Source organism: Oncorhynchus keta, chromosome 7 (genome assembly GCF_023373465.1).
Source record: "Oncorhynchus keta strain PuntledgeMale-10-30-2019 chromosome 7, Oket_V2, whole genome shotgun sequence".
NCBI lineage: Eukaryota > Metazoa > Chordata > Actinopteri > Salmoniformes > Salmonidae > Oncorhynchus > Oncorhynchus keta.
Genome location: NC_068427.1, coordinates 6,614,717 through 6,626,920, shown reverse-complemented (window position 1 = coordinate 6,626,920; position 12,204 = coordinate 6,614,717). Strand labels below are relative to the sequence as shown.

The 12,204-nt window shown below is 40.8% G+C and overlaps 1 protein-coding gene across 5 annotated transcripts in view; it reads left to right on the top strand.

Moving 5' to 3' along the window:
* Positions 1-11,793, top strand: part of mycbp2 (MYC binding protein 2) — a 239,038-nt gene extending 227,245 nt beyond the window's left edge. For all 5 annotated transcript variants that reach the window (XM_035773118.2, XM_035773117.2, XM_035773116.2 and 2 more), the window contains 4 exons: positions 1,475-1,684; positions 2,341-2,448; positions 5,172-5,337; positions 10,419-11,793. In XM_035773118.2, the coding sequence (XP_035629011.1) occupies positions 1,475-1,684; positions 2,341-2,448; positions 5,172-5,337; positions 10,419-10,534 (600 nt within the window). In that variant the 3' untranslated portion in view covers positions 10,535-11,793. The remainder of the gene's footprint in view (positions 1-1,474; positions 1,685-2,340; positions 2,449-5,171; positions 5,338-10,418) is intronic.
* Positions 11,794-12,204: the final 411 nt, after the last annotated feature.

The following is a 12,204-nucleotide window of genomic DNA, read 5'->3' as shown; positions in this document are numbered from 1 at the left end:
CATAATTAGCATTCCCGGAAAAGTAACATGGCGGGTTGGCTAGACTAGCTTATTAGACTCATGATCGTTCTCCATACAGGCTGTATTTATTTTCAATCGAAGATCAATGCTTGAAAGGGCAATGTTGTTAGACACAGAATACCAATGGCAAAAGACAGAAACGGTGCAGAAATGTTTTTATTTAGATAACATTTGGATATTTGCAATCTGTTGTGCTACAAATTTAACTAGCTAACCCGCCAGTTATTATTTTATGGGAATGCAAATTATGAGTGCTTATACTTTTTTTCAGATGAAATCAGTTGATGAAGGCTGAAAGTGAAGGTTTTAACTATTACTTAAATAAAATGTAGTTTTTAATAGTGAGCAAGTGTTGAGCCTTATCCTTTTCAATAACTTTTCTCACCAGAGAATTACAAGATCTTTCAAATTCTGTGCAAGTTATTTAATTGTTTTGACAAATGTAATTTATATCTAATCACATCACCAGCTGTGTATCAATGCGACAACCGCAGCAAATTGGCTGCGCCCTTGTTGCCAGGCTATGGTGAATATAATACCAATCTCCAGTGTCGCCCTGGAACATCTAGTAATACACAGTCTCAAATATGGTCTAGAACAATGGGAGAACATCCCGCCCGTTTCCATTGGTTTATCTTCCATCTATTCCCTCATAAATGTACCAAGTATGGATTAGATCTGTTTATTGATTCGCTGGTTTAGTTCACCAGGTTGGTTTGCTGGTTGTGTTGCTTTGTATGGAGGGTTCGCCCCTTTTCAGGTTTTTTGTCTATTTTACTGACATTCACTTGTCACTAGTCTTGTACACAAGGCATTTCTAGCCATGTGTTCAGCAAAAAAAAGTGGTATTCCATAGTTACACTCCCCCTTATACCAGAATTGAGGCTCTCTGTTACCATGCGCACAGTATGTGCAGCGCGCAGGTACCCTATGATACCTGATACGCACCCACTTTCCACCACAAAGGGCTAAATGGGAAACCGTATCCACCACACATTGGACAGGATTTACTTCTCTAAAATAACTGGGATTTTTGCAGGTAGTAGGGCAATAGGCACACTATAAAACACATACATAACCATGAATAGGTTTAACAGAGATCATGTGGCCTGTGTGGTCTAACGGTTAGTGCCTTTGACCTCAGCACTAACAGGAATTGCATTGGTTCGAATCCAACCTACTGCCCTTCTGACTCGCACTCCTCCGACCTTTCTGCTCTTCACTGTCAATAAAATAAAGCAAAAGTTCCAATGAGTGGCAATGAATTGTGTTATGTAGAGTTTACCAATTGACCTGGCAAAGATTCCTATCTTCATGATTTTCAATGTAACATGCTTGGATCATAACAGCTCTAACTGAGTTTGAACAAACTAACATTGTGCCAATGTTTAAAATAGGAGATAGAATTGACTCAGACTCTTACTTGACTGGGCTGTTGCGTTTTTCCTCCCAGAACAAGATCAACCACTCGGTCATCAAGGACCTGCTGGACCCTATCAAGGAGCTGTTTGAGGACGTACGGAGGAAGGCTCTGATGAGGATGGAGTACGAGGGGCTGCACAAGAGCGAGGCCATCACCACGCCCGGTGCCCGCTTCCACAACGACCCGGCCGGCTTTGCAATGAATCGATACGCCTACTACGTCTGCTACAAGTGCCAAAAGGTAGGCACTAGGGGTGTAATGGTTCACCAAACGCATGGTTTGGTACATTGTGGTTTTAGGGTCATGGTTCGGTTTCGATATGAAATGCCAACAGTTACTGTAGTTAAACAAAAATTATCTAAGAAAAATGCTAAATGTTGGTATTCCTGATTACATATATGATCGTGAGTCATATAATTCCTGATGAGAACATATGATTACTCATCAACAGCAACACTAAAATAAAGTGCAGTATGCGTGTGCAATCAGTATGTAAACATGGCTCAGACATTGTACATGCTATAATGTTTTCTTACAAAGAGAAAAATAGGCATGGTACTTTTCATTTCCCACTCTGGGGTAATGTGATGAACTGTCACTGTTAAGTAGCTCTCTGTATCCCTGGAGGTCCATCCCATCTGTAGGAAGTGCAACACAGGGTGCATTGACCAATTCATTAACGTTGGCTTCAGCTTGCTTATATTGAGCGGGTACTACCTGTTTGCTGAAATGCATGCGAAGCGGAAAAGTGCGTAACGTGGCTCAAGCACTTACACGAGGTCATGAAACCCCTTATTCTTAACCACCAAGAATGGGAGCATATCTGTGGTTATAAACATGTTCATGCACTGAATGAAATTAAAAAAGGTACTAACCACATCCTTTCTCTGTTGCAGGCGTACTTTGGGGGAGAGGCGCGCTGTGACGCGGAGGCAGGACAGGGAGACGACTACGACCCCAGCGAGTTGATCTGTGGAGCATGCTCAGATGTGTCCAGGGCACAGGTGGGTCAAGGGAAAGGTCCAGAGAAGGCCTTAGGGCAGTGTTTTCCAAACTCAGTCATCTAGGAACCCAGATGGTGCACGTTTTGTTTTTACCCCTAACTAGAGGTCGACCGATTTTGTTTTTTCAACACCGATACCGATTTATTGGAGGACCCCAAAAAAAAACGATACCGATTTATTGGACGATTAAAACAAAAAAATATATTTATTTATTTGTAATGACAATTACAACAATACTGAATGAACACTTTTATTTTAACTTGATCAAATCAATTTATCCTCAAATAAATAATGAAACAACACAATGTTTGAGAAGAAAGTAAAAGTGCATTATGTGCCATGTAAAAAAGCTAACGTTTAAGTTCATTGCTCAGAACATGAGAATATATGAAAGCTGGTGGTTCCTTTTAACATGAGTCTTCAATAGTCCCAGGTAAGAAGTTTTAAGTTATAGATATTATAGGAATTATAGGACTATTTCTTTCTATACCATTTGTATTTCATATACGTTTGACTATTGGATGTTCTTATAGGCACTTTAGTATTGCCAGTGTAACAGTATAGCTTCCGTCCCTCTCCTCGCTCCTCCCTGGCCATTTCCCTAGCCATTTCACTTCGGTTACACCAGCCTCATCTCGGGAGTTGATAGGCTTGAAGTCATAAACAGCGCAATGCTTGACACACAACAAACACGCCTGCTTCTGCCTACCACCGCTCAGTCAGATACTTAGATACTTGTATGCTTAGTCAGATTATATGCAACGTAGAACACGCTAGGTAATATCTAGTAATATTAATCACGAGTTAACTACACATGGTTATGATTGATTGTTTTTTATAAGATAAGTTTAATGCAAGCTAGCAACTTACCTTGGCTTACTGCATTCGCGTAACAGACAGTCTCCTTGTGGAGTGCACAAGGACTAGTTAACTGTAAGGTTGCAAGATTGGTTCCCCGCAGCTGACAAGGTGAAAATCTGTTGTTCTGCCCCTGAACAAGGCAGTTAACCCACTGTTTCATCGGCCGTCATTGAAAATAAGAATGTATTCTTAACTGACTTGCCTAGTTAAATAAATAGCGCAAAGGTGTAAAAAAAATATATATATTAATCGGTGTCCAAAAATACCGATTTCCGATTGTTATGAAAACTTGAAATCGGCTCCAATTAATCGGCCATTCCAATTAATCGGTCGACCTCTAATACAAAGTTTGGGAACTACTGTCCTGTTGCATCACCCAACTTCTGTTGAGCTTCAATTGGCGGACAGATAGAAATACATTCTCCTGCAAAATGTCTTTATAAACTTGGGAATTCATTTTTCCATCAATGATGGTAAGCTGTCCGAGCTCTGAGGCAGCAAAGCAGCTCCAAACCACGATGCTCTATCCACCATACTTTACAGTTGGGATGAGGATTTGATGTTGGTGTGCTGTGCCTTTTTTCTCCACACATAGTGTTGTGTGTTCCTTGCAAACAACTCAACTTTATTTTCATCTGTCCACATATTTTGCCAGTAACGCTGTGGAACATCCAGGTGCATTTTTTCAAACTTCAGATGTGCAGCCATGTTGTTTTTGGACAGCAGTGGCTTCTTCTGTAGTGTCCTCCAATGAACACCATTCTTGTTTAGTGTTTTACATATCATAGACTCGTCAACATGTTCCAGAGATTTCTGTAAGTCTTTAGCTGACACTCTAGGATTCTTCTTAACCTCATTGAGCATTCTGCGCTGTGCTCTTGCAGTCATCTTTGCAGGATGGCCACCCCTAGGGAGAGTAGCAACAGTGCTGAACTTTCTACATTTTAGAGACATTTTGTTTACCGTGGACTGATTTTTAGAGAGATACTTTGTAACCCTTTCCAGCTTTATGCAAGTCAACTATTCTTAATCTTGTGTCTTCTGACAACTTTTGTTTGAGGCATGGTTCACTGCAGGCAATGCTTCTTGTGAATAGCAAACTCAAATTTTGTGAGTTTTTTTTAAAGGGCAGCTCATCTCCTATCTCGTCTCATTGATTGGACTCCAGGTTAGCTGACTCCTGACTCCAATTAGCTTTTGGAGAAGTCAATAGCCTAGGGGTTCACTTACTTTTCCCAACCTACACTATGAATGTTTGAATGATGTATTCAATATAGACAAGAAAATACAATAATTTGTGTTTTATTAGTATAAGCAGACTGTGTTTGTCTGTTGTGACTTAGATAAAGATCAGATTTAATTTTATGACCCAATTATTTAGAGATCCAAATTATTCCAAAGGGTACACATACCTTATTTACATACAGTGGCAAAAAAAGTATTTCGGTTCTTAATTTTTTATAAATTTACAAAAATGTCTAAAAACCTGTTGTCGCTTTGTCATTATGTTGTATTTTGTGTAGATTTATATAGAAAACATGTTTTAATTTAATCCATTTTAGAATAAAACTGTAACGTAACAAAATGTGGAAAAAGTTGAGGGGTGTAAATACTTTCCGAATGCACTGTAAATCTGATATCTGTTTTTTTTATTTTTCTAAGCTTGTTTTCGTTTTGTCATTATGGGGTATTCCGTGTAGATTGAGGACGAAAAAAAAAACGATTGAATCCATTTTAGAATAAGGCTTTGACGTAACAAAATGTGGAAAAAGTCAAGGGTTCTGAATACTTTCCGAATGCATCCTGTTTCTATTGATCATCCTTTCCCAATGTAGTATAACACATCCATTTTCCATCTGCAGATGTGTTCCAAGCACGGGACAGACTTTCTGGAGTACAAATGCCGTTACTGCTGCTCGGTGGCTGTGTTCTTCTGCTTCGGCACCACTCACTTCTGTAACGCCTGCCACGATGACTTCCAGAGGATGACCAGCGTGCCCAAGGAGGAGCTGCCTCACTGTCCTGCAGGTACAGAAAGTGCTCCATCTTGAAAACTTGACTGCTGACATGCACACTTTTTTGGGATTGTATTTCAGTGAACAAAATACAGAACAAAATACTAAAATATTAAATTCTAAAACAATCGAAGTTTATTGGTTGCGAACACAGCTTTGCAGATGTTAATGCAGTTGCAGTGTAATGTTTGTGTTTCTAGCTGTAACAATGCAGCAATATCATGCATTACAATATAACAATAGGGAAAGGGGATACCTAGTCAGTTGCACAACTGACTGCATTCAACCAAAATGTGTCTTCCTCATTTGTATCTGTATTTATTATGGATCCCCATTAGCAGCTACTATTCCTGGGGTCCAGCAAAATTAAGGCAGTTTATACAATTTAAAAACAATACATACATTTCACAACACACTGTGTGAAACTCGGGCCCCTACTCCACCACAATCACATATCTACAGTACAAAATCCATGTGTATAGTGCATATGTTATTGTGTGTGTGTGTGTCTGTGCCTGTGTTTGCTTCCCAGTCCCTGCTGTTCCATAAGGTGTATTTTATCTGTTTTTTAATTTGATTTTACTACTTGCATCAGTTACTTGATGTGGAATAGAGTTCTATGTAGTACTGTTCACCTCCCATAGTCTGTTCTGGACTTGGAGATTGTGAAGAGACCTCTGGTGGCATAAGTATCCATATACATTATACATTACAACAGGGCTCCAACCCTGTTCATGGAGAGCTACGGTCCTGTAGGTTTTCACTCCAACACTAATCTACCTGATTCTAAGAATTAGCTGGTTGATAAACTGGTTAGTTACAACTGGGGTTGGAGTTAAAACATACAGGAAGGTAGCTCTCCAGGAACAGGGTTGAAGTGAAAACCTACAGGAATGTAGCTCTCCAGGAACAGGGTTGGAGTGAAAACATTCAGGAAGGTAGCTCTCCAGGAACAGGGTTGGAGTTAAAACCTACAGGAAGGTAGCTCTCCAGGAACAGGGTTGGGGTGAAAACCTATAGAAAGGTAGCTCTCCAGGAACAGGGTTGGAGTTAAAACATACAGGAAGGTAGCTCTCCAGGAACAGGGTTGGAGTTTAAACCTACAGGGTTGGAGTTAAAACCTACAGGACGGTATCTCTCCAGGAACAGGGTTGGAGTGAAAACCTACAGGAATATAGCTCTCCAGGAACAGGGTTGGAGTTAAAACATGCAGGAAGGTAGCTCTCCAGGAACAGGGTTGGAGTTTAAACCTACAGGGTTGGAGTTAAAACCTACAGGACGGTATCTCTCCAGGAACAGGGTTGGAGTGAAAACCTACAGGAATATAGCTCTCCAGGAACAGGGTTGGAGTTAAAACATGCAGGAAGGTAGCTCTCCAGGAACAGGGTTGGAGTTAAAACCTACAGGAAGGTAGCTCTCCAGGAACAGGGTTGGAGTTTAAACCTACAGGGTTGGAGTTAAAACATACAGGAAGGTAGCTCTCCAGGAACAGGGTTGGAGTTTAAACCTACAGGGTTGGAGTTAAAACCTACAGGACGGTATCTCTCCAGGAACAGGGTTGGAGTGAAAACCTACAGGAATATAGCTCTCCAGGAACAGGGTTGGAGTGAAAACCTACAGGAATATAGCTCTCCAGGAACAGGGTTGGAGTTAAAACATGCAGGAAGGTAGCTCTCCAGGAACAGGGTTGGAGTTAAAACCTACAGGAAGGTAGCTCTCCAGGAACAGGGTTGGAGTGAAAACCTATAGAAAGGTAGCTCTCCAGGAACAGGGTTGGAGTTAAAACATACAGGAAGGTAGCTCTCCAGGAACAGGGTTGGAGTTTAAACCTACAGGGTTGAAGTTAAAACCTACAGGAAGGTAGCTCTCCAGGAACAGGGTTGGAGTTAAAACATACAAGAAGGTAGCTCTCCAGGAACAGGGTTGGACACCCCTGCATTACAATATAATAGCCATATCTAGGAAAACCAAAGTCCCGAAGGCTGGGCCTAATATACTGTATAAGAGGTCATACAATAAGTTTTGTAGTGATTCATATGTTGATGATGTAAATAACAGTTGTTGGTCCGTGGTGTGTAATGAGGAGCAACCAGAAGCTGCACTAGACACATTTATGAAATTGCTTATCCAGTTACTAATAAGCACCCAGTAAGAAAATGTCTGTACAAACTGGTTGAGAGGGATGAGGCAAAAGGAATGGCAAATAAGTCTGGCTGCACAACCGATTGTCAAACGTACTGCAAATTGAGAAATTTGGTGACTAAACTGAATAAAAAGAAGAAACTACACAATGAAAGAATGATAAATGACATAAAGAATGATAGTAAAACACTTGGGAGCACCTTAAATTACATTTTGGGGAAAAGGGCAAACTCTGCTCCATCATTCATAAGTCAGATGGCTCATTCATCACATAACCCACTCATATTGCCAACTACTTAAAAAAAAAAAAAAAATTGCAAGATTAGCAAACTTAGACATGACAGCAACAAACGCTGACACTACGCATCCAAGTAGAACTGATAAAATTATGAATGACAAGAATTGTCATTTTGAATTCTGTAAAGTGAATGTGGAAGAGGTTAATTAATTGTTGTCTATCAACAATGACAAGCCCCCGGGGTCTGACAACTTGGATGGAAAATAGTGGATGATATTGCCACTTCTATTTGCCATATCTTCAAATTAAGCCTACTAGGGAGTGTGTGCCCTCAGGCCTGGAGGGAAGCAAAAGTCATTCTGCTACCCAAGAATAGTAAAGCCCCCTTTACTGGCTCAAATTGCCAACCAATCAGCCTGTTACCAACCCTTAGTAAACTTTTGGAAAAAATTGTATTTGAGCAGATACAATGCTATTTCACAGTAAACAAATTGACAACAGAATTTCAGCATGCTTATAGGGAAGGACATTCAACAAGCACAGCACTTACACAAATGACTGATTGGCTGAGAGAAATTGGTGATAAAAAGATTGGGGGCTGTTTTGTTAGGCTTCAGTGTGGCTTTTGACATTTTCGGATCATAATCTGCTGCTGGAAAAACTTAATTGTTTTTGCTTCACATCCCCTGCATTACTGTGGATAGAGAGATACCTCTCTATCAGAACAGAGTGTGATCCCATCTATCTTCTGAGCTCGTCCTACTAGGTGACCTAAACTGGGACATGCTTAACACCTCAGCCATCCTACAAGCTAAGCTTGATGCCCCAATATCACACAAATGATCAATGAACCTACCAGGTACAACCCCAAATCAGTAAACACGGGCACCCTCATAGATGTCATCCGAACTAATTCGACCTCCAAATACAACTCTGCCGTTTTCAATCAAGATCTCAGCGACCACTGCCTCATTGCCTGCATCCGTAATGGGTCTGCGACCACTCCGTAATGGGTCTGCGACCACTCCTTCTGTAGCTCAGTTGGTAGAGCATGGCGCTTGTAACGCCAGGGTAGTGGGTTCGATTCCCGGGACCACCCATACGTAGAATGTATGCACACATGATTGTAAGTCGCTTTGGATAAAAGCGTCTGCTAAATGGCATATATTATATATTATTATTATTATATTATATATTATATATTATTATTATATTATTATATTATATATTATCTTTAATGGAAGCCTCTCCAACATAACCCAGGTAGAATCTGGAATTCCCAATGGCAGCTGTCTAGGCCCCTTACTTTTTAAAATCTTTGCTAACGACATTCCACTGGCAAATATTCCTAAAACAGAAAGCATTGTATTTGGGACAAATCATTCACTATATCCTAAACCTCAGCTAAGTCTTGTAATGAATAATGTGGAAATTGAGCAAGTTGGGGTGGCTAAACTGCTTGGAGTAACCCTGGATTGTAAAACTGTCATGGTCAAAACATATTGATTGATACAACAGTAGCTAAGATGGAGAGAAGTCTGTCGTTAATAAAGCTGCTCTAGCTTCTTAACAACACTATCAACAAGGCAGGTCCTACAGACCCTACATTTGTCACACCTAGACTACTGTTCAGTCGTGTGGTCAGGTGCCACAAAAAGGGAAAATTGCAATTGGCTCATAACAGGGCAGCACGGCTGGCACTTGGATGTACACAGAGAGCTAAGATTAATAATATGCATCTCTCCTGGCTCAAAGTGGAGGAGAGATTGACTTCATCACTACTTGTATTTGTGAGGTATTCATATACTACAATACTGTATGAAATGTGTAAAACACTATGTAAACATTGTTAAAGGGTGTAGAGTGAGTGTAGTATGCCTTTATGCCCTTGGCTCCTTTAAGGAGCATATCAGGCCAATGACAAATGTCTTCCACTTCACTCGGTACGGGGCAAGTTTTTCCTTGTCGCAGCAGTTGAAGCACCAGGCATGCAACCGGACCAATCCCCTATTTATCTACTGTTATTTATTTACCAGTTATTTACGTCAACCAGGAAATTTGATTTCTTGTTCTTAACCTGGGGTTAAGCTGACCCGGTTCTTCAGGCAGAGCAAAAATAAGGTTCACAAAGAAGTTTGAAAACCACAGGTTTACAACAGCAACCCGGGGATGAGTTACAATGGAAAAGAGAAGGGATGAATGAGCCAGTTGGTGGCAGGGGATGATTCGGTGGCTCCCTGTGGGAAATAAAAAAATTATCCATTTGAATCATTCAGACCAAGGGATCTGTGTGTTTCGAAGGTCTGTTAAAATAGTGATGTCATCTTAATTCCAAGCTGATGTTGTTCGATGCTCTTTGACATACTGTAGTTCAGAGGTGCAGCTCAGTGCTTAGCTCAAGTCATTGAGGGCCGCCACATCGTCTGCTGATTTGACCCTGTTGGCACTTGATCGATCAGTCAATATCATTGATTGGCCAGAATCAGACCTCTGGCCTCCACATCTAAATCAGTGACTGGGAACCAACAGAGGTTCTTCAAATACAATGAATGGAATGACAAACTATTTTATCAAATCACGAATCATGACAAACTGTCAACTGTAGTCTCAAACGGGCAAATTTTCACTTTGTCTCCCATTGACATCAATGCATGACTTAGGTAGAATCAAGCCAAACTCCTCATTGTTCTAATTTGTTCTCCTTGCATCCCCAGGTCCAAAAGGCAAGCAGTTGGAGGGGACAGATTGCCCCTTACACGTGGCTCACCCACCTACCGGCGAGGAGTTTGCCCTGGGCTGTGGAGTGTGCAGGAATGCCCATAGCTTCTAAAAACACCCAGGTCTGAAAACTGAGAGACACGTACCGAACACTCCTCCTACTGGGACTGCAGGATGTTGGCTGCATTCTGAGCCCAGCCTGTCAAGTATCTCCTCGTGTTGGCTTTCATGTTGTCAGATGGCCCTGGACACTGGATCAGGCTTTCTACCGTACCCAAGTTGTGCTCTTCGACCTACCAGCCAGAGTCTTTAAGGCTACTACAAAACACACAGAGAGTTGAGGCTCTATGTGCATTCCAGAGGAAACTCTAATATATAATAATTAAACTTGTGACCTGTTTGCATGTGGCTGTTGTGACCCCTTGGCTTCCATAGAAGTTGCACACCTCCCGATCACTGAAGTGTAACAATGTATTGAATCTTGATTTTGTTTTTTTTGCTTAAGGCAATTAGGATGAACATGGGATATATACAATAAAAAATATGAGACGGGTTGTATTTCCAGCTTCTTAACAATGAATTCAAAATATTGTTGAATGTAAACAGACTTTTTTTTGTAATCCTGTACATTATTCTCTCCACTGTCGAGTGCATCATGGGTTGACAGGCAACAACAAATTCTGATAAGGTGGTGAAAAAGACTTAAGAAAAGGCTTTGGAGGAAAATAGTGTGCAATTGATCTATTCTTGTATATAATGATGTTTTCTGAAGTTGCTGCTCTACACTTCAATTGTGTTTGATATTCTGGTTTGTGTTTTGAGCCAGAACTTTTAATGAAGTGCAATACTGGGTGTGCCTCCTATTTTGCAGCAGTTTATCCTATGGAATGTATGTCGATAAAAGCCACTGTACATTTTTATACGGCAATAAACAGTCGTATTCCTCCAACTCAAAATGTCAGATCACTTCTGTTTTCTGAAAATGATGAGGAGCCCAGCGTCTGCAGTGTATGAAGGTGGATTGATGTGAACGCTTTTTTCTGCTCCACAATCACAAAAATGATGCTGCGGTACAAACCCAAACCCTTTTTTCTGTGTTTTCTTTTAACGACTCAGAAGGTGACAATGCTGTAGGCTACCATTCTATTGTAAATGTGTGGTAACTCAACGTGTTCGGGGGGCCAGTCTTCAGAACCAAATAATACAAATAATTGTGAATATCCCTGATGCTTTTCCATCAGTAAGAGGCAGGGGGGGACACGGGGGTCTGAGGAAAAACACACGGCTGTTGTTATAAAAGCTTATTACTTGTACTATCTGTGGTGAATGGATTTGAATGGAAATAAACCAGGTTCTCTGTTTCGCAAGGTACATTTAAGAGGACGGTTGTGTTTATGTCACTTGGTTTTACCACACCAATGCAAGTAACAAAATAATTGTATCCTGTTGATACAGTCAACACCATATGTATTTGGAAAGTCAAGAATTGTTTTAAAAATTTGGATCTATACTTTGGGGCGGCAGGTAGCTTAGTCATTAGAGCGCTGGGCCAGTAACCGAAAGGTTGCTGGATCAAATCCCTGATCTGAGAAGGTAAAAATCTGTCATTCTGCCCCTGAACAAGGCAGTTAACCCACTATTCCCCGGCAGGACGTCATTGTAAGTAAGAATTTGTTCTTAATTTGACTTGCTTAGCAAAATAAAGGTAAAATGTTTAAATACTCCTGCACTTTGAGATCAAATGTTTCATTTGAGGTGACAGTACAGACCATCTGTCACCTT